At 40.9% G+C, this 19,676-nt stretch overlaps 1 protein-coding gene across 1 annotated transcript in view; it reads left to right on the forward strand.

Moving 5' to 3' along the window:
• Positions 1–19,676, forward strand: part of RTTN (rotatin) — a 185,588-nt gene that overhangs the window by 159,361 nt on the left and 6,551 nt on the right. The window contains 6 exon segments of the mRNA XM_023725021.1: positions 1,237–1,342; positions 2,287–2,384; positions 4,978–5,055; positions 8,415–8,541; positions 11,559–11,761; positions 15,306–15,573. Of these exon segments, the coding sequence (XP_023580789.1) occupies positions 1,237–1,342; positions 2,287–2,384; positions 4,978–5,055; positions 8,415–8,541; positions 11,559–11,761; positions 15,306–15,573 (880 nt within the window).

Raw genomic sequence — 19,676 nt, forward strand, 5'->3', positions numbered from 1 at the left:
TGTAATCAAAATTCATGCATATATCCACATGGCTTATCCCCAGAATTCTGGAGTTGAGCTTGCATGTGAGCAAGCCTTTAAAGCTAACACACTCAGTTAATGGGAAATACAGAGGAGAGGGGACAGGTTGAACACCACCCTGAGGAAGCAGACATACAAATTCAGAATGTGGGGCATTCTGTAGGATCACAGATCTGGCTTATTTAACAACGCCATAACATGAGGGAACAACAACAAAAAACTAGTAGTTGCGTGGGAGAGTGATGTTGCTCTAGATTTAGGAGATGTAACCTATAAATATGATGTAAAGACTTCATTGGGTCCTGATTCCAGTAAACCAACTGTGAGAGGCATTTTTGAGACAAAAGGGAAAATTTGAATTTGGACTAGGTATTTATTAATTAGGAGCCCTGGTGGCACAGTTGTTGAAGCTGCTAATAAAAAGGTTCATACCAAGAAATTATTGTTAATTATATTAAGTGTGATAATGGCTTTGTGATTATTTCTACTGAAGTACGGCATTTTATAATATTTGAGCAAAATTTTTTTTAAAAGTGGGTGTATGGGGCTTTGTTATGCTGTTTTCTCTACTTTTATAAATGCTTGGCTGTTTTAGAATAAAAAATTTTAAACATAAATTCAAGTATATGAAGGAAATCAACCAAAATGTTAACTATTTTCCTGATTAAGAGTGATTTTTTTTTTTATTTAAGAGTCCAAAAAAACTAGGAAGTACTTTTTTCAGAAAAATATGTCATATTACAGGTAAATGTTATTGTAGAAATGAAAGCTGGAAAGAACCAAAGAACACAAGATACACAAGGCATGTTGGGTGGACATGGTGGGAGGGGGAGTCCCAAGAAGAAAGGAGGAATTTGATGACAATTCTCCTGCTCCACACTTTTTCTAATAAGTTACACACCTGTACGTGTATGCCTTTGTGAATTTGAGTAAGTGCATGCACTTGCTATATGTTAATACTAAATAAGCCTTTTATTATTTATTTAAGATGATAAGCCCTTGAAAATGATTCCAAGACTTTCCATATTCTAAATTCCATTTGCAGTCTGATCCACAGAGCATTCTCAAATCTTTATGATTTATCCAATTCTAGTGAATTTCATCGAGTAGTTGAAATCTAGCAGTGTCTTTTAAGCAATACACATCTTTTACTCACAACAGTTTTGCTGCAGATTAAATTTTTCTTCAAGGCAGTTTGTGCTATATTCTTTGCAGTGCTATGAAGGAAAATCCTCCAAAGATCCCCTGAAGAGAGTTGCTGCCCAAGCCTTGATGTCACTCCTGGCTGTCAGCAGAAGGGCACAAAGACACGCTCTGAAAGGTGAGCCACACAACACAGCAACTGTTCTGTGGCATGTTTTCAATTCATATATTTCTCTCCTTGTTCATTCTAATTTTCTCTGAACTCAAAATTAAAGAATTTACAACATAATCTCAGTGTCACTGGAAAACAATAGATTTTTCTATACTAAAACACGGTAAACATGCATTACTTTTAAAATAAGAATATTCTACATGTAGGTTATTTTTTTATTGTGTAATGATTCTAATGAATCTATGCCTAAATACTAAAAAAGAAAAAAAAACAACAACAACTTATAGTGACCCTCTAGGACAGAGTAGAACTGCCCCATAGGGTTTCTAAGGCTGTAAATCTTTATGGAAGGAGACTGCCACATCTTTCTCCCATGGAGCAGCTTGTGGGTTTGAACGGCTGACCTTTTGGTTAGCAGCCAAGTGCTTAACCACTGTGCCACCAGGACCCCTTGCCTAAATATTAGAGAAGCTAAAAAAGTAATGCATTTCTCAATTCCACATTAATAACAGAATATTCATAAAAACATTGCATATCTGTAAAAAACACATAGTTTTTGTGGTAATAACAGTAAAATGAAATGATCCTGTATTTTTACATAAATTTCCTCTCTAGAGTGCTGTAATTTCTCATGTGGACATCTGGGAACATAGGTCTGAGAGTTGAAAGTGAATTTCACTTGTGATTTGCCACTAAAACAAATTATGCATGCCTAAAACAAATCAGATTTTGGGAGTATCTTAGTAAGCATTTTGAAAACAAGTGGGCTTAAGCATGTTAGTTCTCTTCAGTATTTTTCCCCCCTCTGATTCTTTAATCTCTCACTGAAAATACTAAAGTGAAGTTGGTGAGAAATAGCAACTGTTTTAAAGAGTCTGATTGTTACATGTTGTTTTAACTATTTTGAAAATGGACTATCCTTCTGACTGTCATAGATTTTTGTCTTTCAGCTGATCTCATAGACAACTGCATGGAGCAGATGAAGCATATTCATGCACAACTGAACCTAGATTCCCTGAGGCCTGGGAAAGCAGCCCTGAAAAGAAAGGTAACTGAATTCTAACGTTCTGGGATAAAGGAATGGAGGTACATAGAGACCATCTCTCCAGTGCTCTAATGCTTTATCAATGACACCAACATTTGGTTGAAATGAGTGTCTGATGTAGAAGAAAGGTGCAGTCAGATAAAATAATGAGATTTCTGTATTAGCAGATTTGGTGTTTTTTGTTGTTTTGTTTTTTGGGGTGTTGATTTAATTCTGACTTGAATGGGAGTAATAGATTATTTTAAAACCTAAACAAAACCCGCTGCCTTCTAGTCGATTCCAACTCATAGCAACTCTATAGGACAGAGGAGAACTGCCCCACAGGGTTTCCAAGGCTGTAAATCTTTACCGAAGCAGACTGCCACATCTTTATCCTGAGGAGTGGCTGCTGGGTTAGAACCACTGACCTTTCAGTTAGCAGCCAAGCATTTAACCACTGTGCTGCCAGGGCTCCTTGAGATTTATTATCTATTTTTGTTATTATAAACATTTTGCAGTGTCCACATATGTATGATACTATACTAGAAAAATTATTTTTACACTATAAAAAGAAACCATTTCTCCCAAAGCAAGCATTAGTTCACTAAGAATGATATATATGTTTTTGTTGTTAGTTGCTGTCGAGTTGACTCCAACTCATGGCAACCTTATATATAACAGAACAAAATGGTGCCTTGTCCTGTGCCGTCTTCATGATCGTTGGTATGTTTGAGACCATTTTGGGGGCTATTGTGTCAATCTCATGAAGGGTTTCCCTCGTTTTAATATATACCAGGCACTCTTCTAAGTATTTCATTTTTATTATCTCATTGAAACTCAAGACAACATTATCACACAACTAGCAGTTGATGAAACTGGTATATGCCCCACGTCTGGGCGATTGCAGACCTGGTGTTCCTAATCTCTGTTTACCTGTTCCCATGACTTCCACATGTCTCTTCTAGCACTAAGTCTGCTGGACTTATGTTCAAACTGCATGTTCATGTAAACTTGAAACAACTTACCTACCTACCTAGCAGTTGCCATTGAGTCAACCTCAACTCATGGTGACCCCATGTGTGTCAGAGTAGAACTGTACTCCGTAGGGTTTTCAGTGGCTGATTTTTTTTAAATAGATCACCAAGCATTTCTTCCAAGGCACCTCTGGGTGGACTCAAACATCCAACCCTTCGGTTAACAGCCAAGCACGTTTGCACCATTTGCACCACCCAGGGACTCTTAAAACAGCATAGGTATTATATAATAGCTATGGTTAATAATAATAACTGTGGTTAATAGATCTGCCTCACATGATTATTCAGAAAATGAGGACTTGTGTGTATATATAAACTTATGTATACACACATACATATATATAGGTAAGACCATCATAACAGCAATCTATGAAATAACTAGTTTCTATTGCATTTGATAAGAAACCAAGACAAAGCCTTATTTAACTTTTTTTTTTTTTTCTAAATGAGGACAGCGGTCAAAAAACCAGCCACTAGACTTGGAGCAGAATAAACCAAAACCAAACCCATTGTCATCAAGTAAATTCTAACTCATAGCAACCCTATAGGACAGAGTAGAACTGCCCTCTAGGGTTTCCAAGGCTGTAAATCCTTAACACGGACTGCCGCATCTTTCTCCTGCAGAGCAGCTGGTGGGTTTGAACCACAGACCTTTCAATTAGCAGGCAAGCACTTAACCACTGTGCCACCAGGGCTCCTTTGGAGCAGAATAATCAGTACACAAAACATTAGCCAGTGGCTGTACATCACGTGTCCCAAGAGACATTAGCTCTAAACTCTAAAACTAAATAACAGGCTTATAGAACTTACAGCTTTAGAAATTACCCTTTATATAGTATCTCATCTAATTCCCACAGTAATGTAATTTTTACAATGTTGATGAAACTGAGGCCCACAGATGTGAAGTAAAGTGCTTGCTCAATGCCATATAACAGTGAGTGACAGAGCAAACTCCAGTTGAGGTCTCCCAACTCCAAGCCTAATGCCTTTTCCACTACATTAACTGGCCATGTCCTTCCTGAGCTTTTGGGCTGCTATTTCAGCCAACAATACTGTAAGGTTTTTTGTGTTTTAGAAGATACTGAGGGAAAGATCTAATAAACTACGTCCTCATGAAAGTTTCATTCCTTCAGAAGTATGCACTGAGCACCTTATTTAAAATTTTAATTGATGCGGGATCAGATGTTTGTTGGTGTCTTTTCTTGCCCCTTTTCCTTTTTCCTCTCTAGCCAGAGGCCCTTTACTTCATCATTGAGAAAGTCAGGCAACACCTGATGTGATTGGAAACTAGTCACACCTGCCTCACTCTACTGAGATGAAACATGGAGTCTATTACACATCTCAGTTCCTCATGCTTGATGGAACAGAAATCGCTTTTTTGTGGTGGATGAGTGGATGAGTTTCTTGAGATATGGTCGTCTTTCAGGGATCGTTAGCTTGTCAGTCCCTTCAGAGTGATGGTGTTCAGGCGTGATCAGAGCACTGTCGCACTGTAACATGACCCAAGGGTTGGGAAGTGCCGTATATAAAAAGTGGATAGTGCCATTATGCTCACAGTTTTCACTTGCTTTTTCTTTAAACAGGAGGATGGTTTTATTAAAGAGTTAAGCACTGCCATGCAGCTCCTAAGAAACTGTCTTTATCAAAATGAAGAATGTAAAGTAAGTAGAGTGCCTTCTCAAAATCGTGGTAGCAGCACTGATACTAAGCAGTTTAATTACGATATGAGATAATACCGGAGGGAAATTGGAGAACTCTGAATTTTATTTTTTTAAGATGCACAGTTGATTGGTTCATAAACTCAATGATAATTCTGAGCAGTGAGTGCACCTCAGCTTGTTATCTTTCAGCACTGAATATGTTTCTTACATCAGTGTTTTCACTTTATCATCGGAACTTCGACATCAGGCAGCTCATGCAAATGCTAGCCTCTTTGTGTGCTCTGATGCATGTCAGTTGTTTCTGTGCTAGGATGGGATGAATGGGTGTGTGTATCTCAGAAGGTGGATTTTTTCAAAGGGGGTTGTCTGAACACGTCTCCACAAGAGAATAACGAGATATCTGGATCCTAAGGAAAGAAGATGAGTATGTTTCCTGCTTCAGAGTAGAAAATACTTTCTGCTCTTACCTATCGTGGCCGTATATACCTAGAGGTAGTGATTTAATTCTAATGCTGCTGACACCCAGTGACCCTTTATGCTTGGAAACCATTGAGATGTTTTGCTTTGTAAAATACTGATACTGTAGTTTTGAAACATTGTATGGGTACTATTATACAGAATAGAATCTTTTGAGCATTTGATTTGCTGTATCTATACTGATTCAGCACTATTAAAGTACTAGATTAGTACAAAAGTACTGTGGAAAATGGGTAAGGCAAAGAGAAATTATAGAAGCTTCCTCTGTTTTTTAAATCTTACCTTTTTTGCTTTTACTTATGGTAGAACTGGACAAAAACATCTGGAAAATGAACATCTTGAACATGTATTCCTTAAGCTGTATTAAATAGTTTGTTCAAGACACATCATTAAAAATTTACATTTCAAAAAAAATTGATAGGAATTAAGTATTTATACATTTTATTAAAATTCCCAGTATATGAGCTTTTTTCCTCAAAATAGAGGTGTCATTTACTAAATTTATGATTCCCTTATGCTAAATAGTATCCTCATGACTTACATATTCGTCCATGATACCTTACTTAGGGAATACACTAGAATATTTGCCAGGTAAGATCTAACCTGGGTACTGGTTGCAAACATAGTGCTCACATTTGTATCACATTTATCACCTGTAAAAGTGCAATGTCTCAATAAGTCAAAGCATTTCCATGTTTTTCAAGTTTAATAAGGAATAAATCAAAAGAAGAATTTGTATTACTTTTAAGTATAAATGCAGTCTTATGGGGGAGAGAGTCTTAATTTTTTTTTTTCTTTTCCAACTTACCTGATATATATGACACACTGTTATTACTACTTGCTGATCACTACCATGGTCATTTGCAATGTCAGCCACCCCCACCCAACCCTGGTGTGTGTATTTCTGTAGAATTCAGCGGTTTTCATACTGGAGGGATCACTGGCAGCTGTGAGGTAAATGCATTGGATAGTTGACAAGGCTAGAGGTAGGGGAGATGATGAGACTTGGGCGGTTAGAAAACAGGGAGGGAATGGGGAGTACATTTGCCATATTGAGAGAGGAGAAATGTAAAATAACTTCCAAGTCCAGCTCAAGTCATTTACCAATGCAAAAGTACATGCTAAAGCAGAGCGCACGTGTGAGAGATCAGGATGGTCTGGCTTGTGGTGCTAGTGTAAGGGGGCTTTGGAGCCTCCAGGTGGGAAATACCTTGCTGTCAGTAGATTGTAAGGCTCTGGGGCTCTCAGGAGAGATACAGGCTAGGGATCGTAGGAGTTATCAGTGTATAAATGGAGTTTGAATCCATGACTATAGTTGAAATTTCCCATGAGAGAATATAGTGAAAGGCTAGGCCATATTCTTGGGAAATACAAGTATTTAAGAGAAGGCAGAAAACAGCTGAGAAAGGAATCTTGGAGAAGGAGATTGGAAATAACCAGGAAGAGTGGCAGCGTGGAAATAAAGAGTAAAGAGACCTATGACAAATAGGGCACATGCCACAGTTCCTGAGACTTTGGCAACTACTAAGGTAGGAGTGGTCAGAGTAGAATTAGGACAGGAAGGAAATTGTAGTGAGCTGAAGATTAAATGAGATGGAGAAATGACAGCTAGAAGCTTGTCAAGAAAAGCAGCATTAATAATTTAGGAGATACAACATTTAAGAAAGTTAGTCTGTGTGTTTGTTTCTCCTAATATGTGAACTACCTGAGAAATCAGCAAATCGGGCATTAGTATTGAAAAGAGGAAAGAAAAGAAGTAATTGATGGACAAAGATCCTTAAGGAGGCAAGTGGGGCTGCATTTCAGGACACAGATGGATATATTAATCTCTCAATAAAAAGAGGAACACTGATTCCTCACTGACAGGCAGAAAGGAAGGATGAATGGATGCAATAAGCTACATGGATAGAATGGCAGAATAGAGAAAGAGTTCTTACCAAATAACATCTGTTTTCTCTGTGAAATAGTAAGCAAGGTCATTGCTACAAAAGTAGGAGCCATGTTCCAAGCTTATGGAGAGTGGTGATCCTTGGGAATAACATAGGGAATAACTGCAAAACTTAGACAGTGGTGAACCTTGGGAATAACCAGTGGAATAACTTCAGAACTTGCGGAGACTGGTGCAACATTGGGAATAATTTCCTTCCTCATGACCTCATTTTGCCACTTGATGCTACATAAAATTGAGTAGGGTGTGTATACATATGTGTGTGCATACACATGTGATGTGAGTCTATGTGTTACCTAGTAATTCCTGTTCATTTAAAAAATATATTGCTGCATTTTTCTACCGCTGTATTTTATCCATACTATTATCCAGTAGTAATTGATCTAGTAGTAATAAAGACTGAGTTACTTAAGAATTTTATTGACCTAAGATAATATATTTACTGAATTTTACTATATTCAAATTATTCAAAAACAGTAATCTACTTCTGGAGTGTGTGTGGGTGGGTGGGTGTGTGCTGCCTCTGTGTGCGTATCTCAGAGTTGATCAGAATGTCTGCTTAACCAGAAAATCCCATATCTTGACTAAATCAGAGCATTGATAAGAGTGTATTCAGTGTTGTGAGATATCACTTCCCTGCATAACTTAAATGTTACAGAAGCTGTTTTCTACATTTCCCACATAACTTGCATATCCTGAAGGGACTTCTGAGCCTCCTGGGCTCTTGGTAAGCACAGCCTTGTGCGGAGCCCAGGGGGCCTGGGGCAAGATGCCGAATCCACTGCAAGGATGCTGACAAAAGCAAGGGACCTCACAGTAAAGATCAATTCAGTCTTTGTTTTCTTTAGTAGGCAGCAATTTTTAAAAATTTTATTTTAATTTTATGTTTTCAGATATTCAGACTAATGCTGTCCTTATTTCTTTTCCACAACAGGAAGCAGCTCTTGAGGCTTATCTTGTCCCTGTCTTGCACTCCCTCTGGCCTTGGCTTCTGATGGATGATTCACTGATGCAAATTGCCCTGCAGCTACTTTGTGTCTATACTGCAAATTATCCAAATGGTAAATGTAATACTGTCTGTACAGTAATATGCTAGAACTCTTAATTTTATTTAATGTTGTTAAGGTAGGCTTAAAAACTTAATACATATTTTGAAGTGTTTTTCCTATCTGTTGAGGATATATTTTTCAAAGGCAAGCTTTCCTGTAAGTATTGTAAGCACAGACAGATATTTTAAAGTATGTTTGTTGAGATGGATCCCTGGTGGCTCAGTAATTAAGCATTTGGCTGCTAACCAAAAAGGTTGGCAGTTTGAATCCACCAGCAGGTTTCCTTGGAAACCCTTTGGGGCAGTTCTACTCTGTCCTATAGGGTTGCTGTGAGTCGGAATCAACTTGACGGCGGTGGGTTTGGTTTTTTGTTTAGATAGAAGAGTACATTAGGCAGCATAGGGAATAGAGAGGGAGAAGCCCGCCAGGTTATACGGTAGTGGGAAACTGAGTTTAACATAAAAATCGAGAGGGTGCAAATTATGATGTAAGACCTTGAAAACCAGGTAAAGGTAAAAAAATTTCATAAGTTCTAGTGCAGGAGACTGGTATAATGAAAATTAGTTCTAGATGCAGTTGGTCTGGTGATAGCTGATATCCTTGGGGCTGCTCTTTGATTCATGTCATTTGACAGACATTTTATTGAGAGTCTACTATGGACTAGGCATTGTTAGAGGCCCTGGGAAAGAGGAATGGTGGTGTAAAGGCCCTGAGGCAGAGATAAGTTTGATGCATTTAAGAAACAGAAGGCAGATCACAGTGAGCTGTGGTGAAAGTGGTGTGAAATGAGAGAGGAGGAGGACAGATCATGCCGGCCCTCAGGGCCAGGGGAAGGCATTTGGATTTTTACTCGAGTGTGATAGGGAGGAAATGGAGGTATAAGCTGGGGAGTGGCATGGTGTGCCTTGTGTTTGAAGAAGATCACTCTCGCTGGTGTGTGGAGAATAATGGATCATTAGGGGCAAGAGTGGAAGCAGAGTGACTGGTTTGGAACAACAAATAGTGGCAGCTTGGGCTAGAGTGGTAGCAGGAGAGATTGAGAGACATGGATAGATTCGGGAATTGGTCCATAAGTAGAGCTAAGACAACTAATGGAAGGTGGGAAGGAACCCAGGTATCCAGGATGACCCTTGGAGCAGTGAGCCTGAGTGTGCGGTGGTGCCATTTATTAAAACGGGAAAGGTTTTTGGAGTAGCAGGTTTGACCTGGGAAAGAAATGGAAATCAAAAGTTCTGTTTTGGTCATGTTTAAGTTTGAGGTGTCTTTATACATCCACGTGGAAATACTAAGTTGGAGGTATATTCAGAGGAGAGGTAAGATAGAAGATAAAAAATGTTGGGAGTCATATTAATTATCGCTGCGTAACAAATCACCTCAACACTTCACAGCCATAAACAGCAAACACTCTATTTCATAGTTTCTGTGGGCGAGGAATATGGAGCAGCTTAGCTGGGTGGTTCTGGCTTAGTCAGTTTGTTTTGAGGCTGCAGCTAAGGTGCCAGCTGGGGCTGCAGTCATCTGAAGCCTTGGCAGGGGCTGGAGGGTCTGCTTCCAAGGTCACTAATGTGGCTATTGGCAGGAGGCCTTGGTTCCTTGCCATGTAGGCCTCTCCTCCACAAGGCGGCCTCACAATGTGGCAGCTACTTTTCCCGAGCAAACGGTCCAAAAGTGAGAGCGCCTGTGACAGAAGCTGCAGTCTGTTATAGTATAATCTTAGAAGTGACATCCTATCACTTTTGCTTTATTCAATTGGTCACACAGACCAATACTGATACAGTGGGGGAGGGGACTGTCATGAGTGTGAATACCAAGAGTCGGTGTCATGGGGCCACCTTAGAGGTCCTTGTCCTATAGATTGTAGGTAAAGCCATGGGCCTTTGAGATCATCCAGGAGAGTATATGCACGGGGAGGAGGAGGAGCCCTGTGACCCAGCCCTGGGGACGTCAGCCTTTGGAGTTGAGCATAAGATGATGAGAAGGAGCAGCCAATTGGGTAGGATGCAGAGTCACAAAAAGCCAGAGAAGGGAACATTGAGCTGTGCCAAATGAAAACTCTAATAAAATGAGGATAGAAAGCAATGACTACTGGAATTGCCAACAATGATGTACTTGGTGACCTTAAGAGCAATTTTTGCAACACTGGGGACAGAAGCCTAATCCGTGTGGGTTGAGAAGAGGAGGTGAAGAACTGGACACAGCTTTTCCAGATGTTTTCCTTCTAAGGGCAACAGAGAAAGGGAGCAATAGCAAGAGATGAATGTGGAGTCAGGGAAGGGTTTTGTTTATTTTGAAGATGGATGTTTTTAAGATGCGTTTACTAATCCATGAGATTGGGAGAAAGATTCAGGAGAGTGCGGGCAATTGCAAGAGTGAAGTCTGAGTACATGAGAGGGCATGCAATCCTGCATCAGGTTGAGGGGCTTGGCCGATAAGAACAGGGACACTCCATCAGCTGTTACAAGAGGATAAGATATGTACTGTTACAGCGTGGAGATTAAGGTCGGTTGGTAGATTTCATGAGAAAGAGGAGAGAGTTCTCACCTGAATGTTTCTGTTTTTTCATTAGTTATGAAAGAGGACCAACAAAGAGTGAGCAGAGACAGAGTGAAAGTGACTGGAGAAGGGACTGGAACAGATGTGAATCCTGTTTTAGAGGAGGGGAAGCAGACAGGCCAGGGAAGTGAAGTCAGATTGCTGGCAGTATTAAGTACCCATTTAAAACTGAAGCCAAAAAACCAAACTCATTGCCTTCGAGTCAATTTCGACTCATAGCGATCCTATAGGACAGAGTCGAACTGCCCCATAGGGTTTTCTTGGATGCAGTCTTCACGGAAGCAGGCTGCCGCATCTTTTCTCCCACAGAGTGGATGATTCATTCAAACCGCCAACCTTTCATTAGCAGCTGAGTGCTTAACCACTGTGCCACCAGGGTTGGCACCGTGATTGACAGACATGCTTTACCACTTAGTGTTTTAAGAAACTCTGCTATGAAGCTGAGAAGACATTGTGACAGGCTGTTATTTGTTCAGGTTGCAGTTCTCTTTGTTGGTCCAGTTATGGACAGTATCCTGTTCAACCTGCATGTAGAGGGGCTCCCAGCAGCTCCCTGATGCTGTGCATTATGAAGTTGGCATCCCAGATGCCTCTGGAGAACAGTGCTGTTCAGCAGACGGTATTCATGTTCCTCTCCAACCTCGCCTTGTCTCATGACTGCAAAGGGGTCATTCAGAAGGTAAGTACTGAGCTCTCCTCCCTGTCGTAAGAAGGTGTGCAGAAAAACACACCGCCTTCCAATGATGGACACGTGGGAAGTCTGGAAGTCAGCTCCTAGGGTTAATTTATTGTTGCTTCCAGACGTTTTATTTTAAAGGAGTGTAAAAGGATTAAGAGGCTCACTTTGTTTAAAGTCAGTTGATGATACATGAAAAAGGACAGACACTAGATAAGGGAGATCATAACATTTCCTTTTAGTTTATCTTCTTAGCTTTGGGATTGTGTTTTATCTCTCACAAAAATGAGGATTTTAGAAAGACAGCTGTCTTACATTTATTTGTGAACATAAAAGTAATACGTTTGAGTAGTAACAATCTCAGTTCATTTTATGTTAGCAAAATGGTTTATGGAATCAAAGCCCCTTTCCCCCCTTTAACTGCTTTGTGACATAATAGGCATTCATTCTTTTGTGAGTCCTCTGGGGCTCCAATGTCAAAATTTGACTTCTTATCACTGATTTTAACTCAGGGTGCTTTAAAAGGGATCGGATGAGTTAAACATATTCTAGTATGTGTTGTCAGAGTCTCTGTTTAGATGTGTATAAACAAAATTTCTAATTTGGAAAATTCCTTAAAGTTTGAAAATGATCATATGATCTATGACTAGCTAGTATATGGTAAAGGCTTCTGTTTTTGTTACATGAAGGCCAAGATAAGTTGCAAAAGTTGACAGCATTCATCCTTTTTCTCTCCTGTGTCATCTCCCCCTACATCCGCTCAAAGAAACTGAGCGTAATCACCAAATAAAGAAGACCAGTTTTACTAAGGAGAGATCATTTCAGTAGCGTGTTGGAGCCAGCTCACACTGGCTCATGAGTGCCATCATTAAATCTTCAGGAATTTTGCAAGCCAGTTGACATGATGTTAGCGTCTTGAAATCTGCCATAGTAGGTGTATCCACACCATGGGAATTGACAAATGCACAAATCAGGGAACCCCACCTTTACTGGAGCCAGTTTTTAGACATTTACCAGCACACGACTGGGAATTTTCTTTCACTTCCCAAATGAGAAGTCACCTTGAACTGGATGCATGTGATTACCACCTTTCAAAACTAGAGATCCCACATTGTGTAAGTACACAGACAGGGCAGTGCTTCCCTCGGCGTCTCCCTCATAGAGCACAGTGGCAAGAGCTGAAGTAGGGGCCCCCAAATGGAATGTCAGTGTTCATTGTGGGTCTGGTGTGTAACTTTGAGCTGGAGACGTATTTTCTTTAAGCCTCAGTTGCTTCATATTAAAAATAATTAAGCTCAACAAAAGGATCTCAGTTATGATTCTGGTGCTATACTTAAGAATATTTTGATGTAAGTGTGATGAGACTCAATTCACAGAGGCCAACCAATCAAGTCATTTTCCTCTGCTCTAATTAGGAAACTCCTGAGACTTCTGTGCTGCATTTAGTTATAATTAGCTCTTGGCTACCTACAGTTCTACCACTGCATTACTCATCTGTAGGCACTAGAAAATGCAGTGAGCACTACTGCACAACTAAGGTGCCGAACTATCCAGTTTCTCTCTACCATGGCCCATTACTACACATTCTACCTGTCTAAGAACGTCTTTAGGCCCAGCAAGGAGGAGGTTCGCCAGCAACCCATTCCATGTTAAAACACTGAAAATATTTTATCTCTAGGCCAGCCCCAAATCTCTAATCTTATGGTAGTGTCTTGCTGAATGGGAAAGTAAAGGAGTGGATTTTTAAAAAGTCTTAATTTAGGCTGAGGGATGACTGTTAGTAACAGCAAGTACATTTCAGAAGTAGGTATATAGTTTTACAGTTCACTTATGGCTTGGGTAATGTTGCTACTATTCCTGTAGCTCATTTCATTCTTCTACTCAGAGTTCCTTGACATAAAAATATTAAATTCATTTTATAGATTCAAGCCAACATCCTGATTTAGGTCCAGGAGAACCCAAGAAATAAGCCAAAGCAGATTATTAAATAGAGTGAGATGAGATGTTCTGGGCAACTGTGAAAGTTAAGTGATCACATTTCTGCATCCTGATCAAGCTAGAATTCCCAACTGACTGTGGTTCCCATGCCGCATCGGCTTCTACTTGACATAGTACTTTCATACTTTATTTTGTTTGCCTATAGATTATTCTAGACAATGATTTATTGCCTTTTATATAGTTATGGGTTTGTTGGGGTTTTGTGGAAGAGGTTTCATTTGGAGGTTATAATGACTGTTACAGTTCAGGTAATAGAGTTTTCTCATCTGTAAGTTTAATATAATGACATGTAGCCAGGAGAAATTATTATCTGTAATGATAATTACTGGTGGAAAGTGAATATACGCTGTATCTACACTTTTTTTTTTTTTAACATGCTTGTAGCTATAGTGATTCAAAATATCCTCACCTCTACCAGGGTCGGTAACTAGTACCTAAGACATTGATTTGGGTTTGTTTCTTTTTCCTCCCATGGGATAGTTGTCTTAGTCATTTAGTGCTGCTGTAACAGAAGTACCACAAATGGATGGCTTTAACAAAGAGAAAGTTTATTCTCTCACAGTCTAATAGGCTAGAAGTCCAAATTCAGGGTGTCAGCTCCAGGCAAAGGCTTTCTCTTCCCTGTTGGCTTTGGTGGCAGGTCCTTGTCATCAATCTTCCCCTGGAGTAGGAGCTTCTCTGCACAGGAACCCCAGGTCCAATGGGCGCGCTCTGCCCCCGGCACTGCTTTCTTGGTGGTATGAGGTCCCCAACTCTCTGCTTGCTTCTCTTTCCTTTTATCTCTTGTAAGATAAAAGGTGGTGCAGCCACACCCCAAGGAAACTCCCTTTACGTTGGATCAGGGATGTGACCTTAGTAAGGGCGTTACTATCCCACCCTCATCCTCTTTAACATAAAATTACAATCACAAAATGGAGGACAACCACACAATACTGGGAATCATGGCCCAGCCAAATTGATACACAGATTTTTGGGGGGACATAATTCAGTCCATGATGATAGTTGTTTTTTTTTTTTAACTATACTTTTTTTTTTTTAATTTTGTGGTGCTTTAGGTGAAAATTTACGGCTCAAGTTAATTTCTTTTTTAAAAATGTAATACACATATTGCTTTGTGACATTGGTTGCAGTCCCCACAATGTGACAGCACACTTCCCCTTTGCACCCCGGGTTCCCTGTGACCATTCGTCCAGATAGTTTTTAATGAGTAGCAAAATTGCCAGAAGGCACACAGTGAAAACTCAAGAGGCCTGAAATAACCCCCAGTCTGAATTATCAATCCTAAGTAATTAAGAGTTGACTGTATTTTACTTCATCCATCATCAGAAAAGAATTAGTAAAGATTAAAATTCGAGCACTGTTGTGTTCTCCTTATCTTTTTTATTTACACCTGGAGATAATATAGATGGAGTATTTGGAGGGTTATTAGGAAGGAGAAATTAAAATTGGGGAAAGGAATGCCAGAATGCTAGCTAATTGGTCACTAAGGGAATAGGGAAATAATGAAAAGACTCAAGAAGAACATAATATTTTCTCCGTTCACCCACAGAGCAACTTCTTACAGAACTTTCTGTCTCTAACATTGCCAAAAGGAGGAAATAAACATCTCAGTAACCTGACCATTCTGTGGTTGAAGTTACTCCTGAACGTATCGTTTGGAGAAGATGGGCAACAGATGATCCTGAGGCTCGACGGCTGTTTGGACTTACTCACAGAGATGAGCAAGTACAAGCACAAGAGCAGTCCCTGTATACCTCTCCTTATCTTCCACAATATTTGCTTTGGTCCTGCTAATAAGCCCAAGATACTGGCTAACGGTAAGTAGTCTCGTACATCACACATGCACACACACGTGTATGTATACATACATTTATACATGGGGTTATTTACAGACTATTCCGTTCAGATAGAAACACTGGAAGTAATTGTATAATAATTTACTGGGGTGTGTTAGAGGCCCCAGCTGTGTGCCAAGCCCTATGGAAGGCAGGGCATGGGGATGAGTCACAGGTGGCCCCACCTGCCAGAGGCTGCCGAGCCCACTGGGGTTAACAAACCGTGTTGTCTGGGATAGACACACTGTACACAGGAGGCCACAAGGGAATGGGAGTATTGGGCATGTAGATTGCATGTAGGGCCTTCCGGTCCTCCCACCTCTCCTGCTCTTCCTCCAACTCCCCGTCTTCTCCTCCAGGTCTCTGAGCAAGTGCTGCCATCTCAGTGAAGCCTTTGCAGACCAGCCTGTCGAAATGGCAGCACCACCCTTCTCCTGCTTCCCTCTCCCCTCCTTCTTCTGTCTCCTTCCCCCATTTTTTTTTTCTCCATAGCAATATCACCATCAGATGAACTCTGTGTTTTACGTGTTTGTTTATTGCTAGTCTTCCTGCACTAGAACATAAGCTCTATGGGGTGAGGGATTTTTGTCTGTTTCGTTCATGCTGTATCTGTAGCATCTGGGACTGTGCCTGTCACGTTGTGAGCATCTGGTAACTGAGAGAGGGAGTGAGGGCTAAGCAGGTGGGAGAGCTCAGGACCCAGGGCCAAATGCGACATGAGCCTTGCCGAAGCTTCATTCTCTGAGTGGGCGGACACAAGAGAGTGAGGACTTAGGAAAATGGTGAAGAAGAAAAAGAGAAATCAAAAGATCTGTGTTCGCAGCCATGTTTCTGTCAGGAGTGTGTGACTTCCATAGGGAAGGAGTTTTATAAGAGGACACTGGGTTATAGTAAAAAAAGAAAGAAAAAAAACGAGAGAGAGAGAGAAAGCACGAGACCCCACCCGCCTGGTCTTGGATGCATGCTCATTCCACGTCACCTGGGGCAACTTCACTTCTCTGGGCATTTGTGGTTTAGATAGGAATCAGTTTATGAATATATGTAAAGTGCTTTAGCACTGTTCCTGGTACATGGGAGATGCTCAAGTTGTATTTATTCTTTTCCTTCCATGTTTTTCACTTAATTTTTTCTCAAAGGGTTTTTTCTGTGAACCATGGAGCTTTCAAGGTGGGTGGAGGTCATGCTACTTCACACTCTGCGGTTTCTGTTTCTCTGATAATAACGATTGAATTGCTAGAAATATCATATGGAAAGATTTGTAAGGTTCAGTCACCTCTAGCTTGCCTACATTACTGTGTATCTCACCTTGCTCCCTGGCCCCTTAGCTGACACCACGCTCTCAGCCCCTGGGGGTCCATCATGCTTTTGTCCCCATCCTCACACTGTATCTGTTCCAGCTGCACATTTGTTACATGAGGTTAATAAGAGTCCCTGCCTTACAGGGCATGAGACGCATAGGAGAAGTATCTGTTACTGCTCCTGATATATAGTAGCTACTCAGTAGTACCCATTGTTATTTATTCACCTTTCTCAATATGTTTTTTTCTTTGAAGACTACTTACTGCATTTTTATTATGGAGAGAGTTGGAAGAAGATTAGGCTTTTAGGCAACTAAGGGAAAAGATACTATTTTCCAATTCTAGATCCCTCTGGATTCATTTTTAGCATTTCCTTGTAGTCAGTACTATGTTCTCTCCTTCATTAGCCTGAAATGATGGACAAACTTTGGGCGAGACAGAGCCTCCTTAGACTGAGATCAGTGGGCTTTCAAGGCAGGCACAGGAGGAGAGGCAGCAGTTGTGAAACTCGTGTGTGGAGCTAGGGAACGGGTGGTTGCAGGCTTGGCCTCCCTCTCCCTGGGTCCAGAGAGGTGGCCTCAGCAGAGCCAGCCAGCCTCACAGTCCACTAGGGAGGCCGCAAGTGGCTTTGATCCTAGGCCCAGACATCTGGTTCAGATGGTCGGGAGTGGAGTGTGCTTGACCTTGCTGTTAAAAATAGATCCAGAGAGCTCCCTATTTCTTGTCAGGTCATGTCAGCTGAAGTCTTCTCTAAAAACAAGAAAAACATGCTAGATAAAACTTAACTGAAGTCCACCTTAAAAAGAATCAAAGAACTGAAAAGATAGTGGGAAACTTCCAGGCTTTGCCTGTACCCTGAGAGAGAGGAAGTTTATAGAAAGCTCTTTTGCCCCCAAGGACATCTGCCAGTATTCTGTGTTTGTGCTTTTGTTCAGGAGTGCCAAGGGGCGAGGGGTCAGAAGTGAAGACTCTCCAGGGGTGGGAAGCCTTAGGGAGTCCTGTCCATGTTGAGCTGGAACCCCAAAGGCCTGTCCTCTTGGGATGAGGAAGAATCAGAATAAAATTGGTCCTCCTGCCCTCATCCAAGAGACTGTAAAGAAAATAAAAAAGATCTGTGAGAAAGGACACCACAGACTGCCCTTCATGGGGCACTGCACCCTGATAGGTGTAGCATATGTAGCCTCCGGGGGCCATGAAGTGGGTGTGTCCTTGATTGGTGGCACCTCTGAGTGCTTCACAGAGCAAACTGCCTTTCTGAGGAAGGACACTCTCATGCTAGGCCTCAGGGAACTACCACAAATGATTTTTCAAAGCTCACAGTGAAAGATAACCATGCACATTAGGAATCAAGGCAACATGTGTGAGAACCAGCAGGGGAAAAAACACCAACTACCTGACTAGATGTCACATACTGGAATTTTAAGACACAGATTTAAAAATGGCTTTAATTATACCATATTAATTGTACCGTATCTAGATGCCTAGATAAGGGGTTCCTGGCTGGTGTAAATCATAAGTGCTCAACTAGTAACCCAAAGGTTGGCGGTTTGAACCCACCCAGAGGTACCACAGAAGAAAGGCCTGGCGATCTATTTCCAAAAGGTCACAGCCTTGAAAACCCTGTGGTGCACAGTTGTACTCTGCAACACATGGGGTTGCCATGATTTGAAATGTACACAATGGCAACTGTTTTTTTTTTTTTTTTTAAATGGTTAGACTATATACCGGTGAACCAGACACACACTCTGTCCTTAAACTACTTACAGTTTAATTCATTGCATCCCAGTGGGTCTGGGGAAGGGTTATTGTATACAGAGAGAGCCCAGGAATATGTGTCTCTCACCCTTAAGAACGCAAACATTTTTCCCCCTTTTTTAATTTTTTATTATTGTGCTTTAGGTGAAAGTTTACAGCTCAAGTTAGTTTTTCATACAAAAACTTATACACACAATGTTATGTGACTTTAGTTGCTATCCCTATAATGTGACAGCACACTCCCCGTTTTCCACAGCATTCCATATCCATTCAACCAGCTCCTATCCTTTTCTGCCTTCTCATCTCACCTCCAGACAGGAACTGCCCATTTAGTCTCGTGTATCTACTTTAACTAAGAAGCACACTCTTCATGCATATCGTTTTATGTCTTATAGTCCAGTCTAATCTTTGTCTGAAGAGTTGGCTTCAGGAATGGTTTTAGTTCTGGGTTAACAGAAAGTCGGGGGCCCATGACTTCTGAGGTTCTTCTAGTCTCAGACTATTAAGTCTGATCTTTTTACTAGAATTTGAGTTCTGCACCCCGCTTTTCTCCTGTTCTATCAGGGACTCTCTGTTGTGTTTCCTGTCAGGGTGGTCATTGGTGGAAGCCGGGCATCGTCTAATTCTGGTCTCAGGCTGATGGAGTCTCTGGTTTATGTGGGCCTTTTTGTCTCTTGGGCTAATATTTTGCTTGTGTCTTTGGTGTTCTTCATCCTCCTTTACTCCAGGTGTGTTGGGACCAATTGAAACATCTTAGATGGCCGCTTGCTAGCTTTTAAGACCCCAGATGCCACTCATCAAAGTGGGATGCAGAACATTTTCTTTTTCTTTTATTGTTGTAGTTTAAATGAAGTTTACATTTCAAGTTAGTCTCCCGTAGAAAAATTTATACATACATTGTTATGTGACCCTAATTGCTCTCCCCATACTGTGACAGCGCACTCCTCCTTTCCACCTCTGATTGCTGATGTCCATTCAGCCAGCTCCTAACCCTTTCTGCCTTCCCATCTCACCTCTGGACAGAAGCTGCCC

This window comes from Trichechus manatus, unplaced genomic scaffold, assembly GCF_000243295.1.
Source record: "Trichechus manatus latirostris isolate Lorelei unplaced genomic scaffold, TriManLat1.0 scaffold00278, whole genome shotgun sequence".
In the NCBI taxonomy this organism is placed as follows: Eukaryota; Metazoa; Chordata; class Mammalia; order Sirenia; family Trichechidae; genus Trichechus; species Trichechus manatus.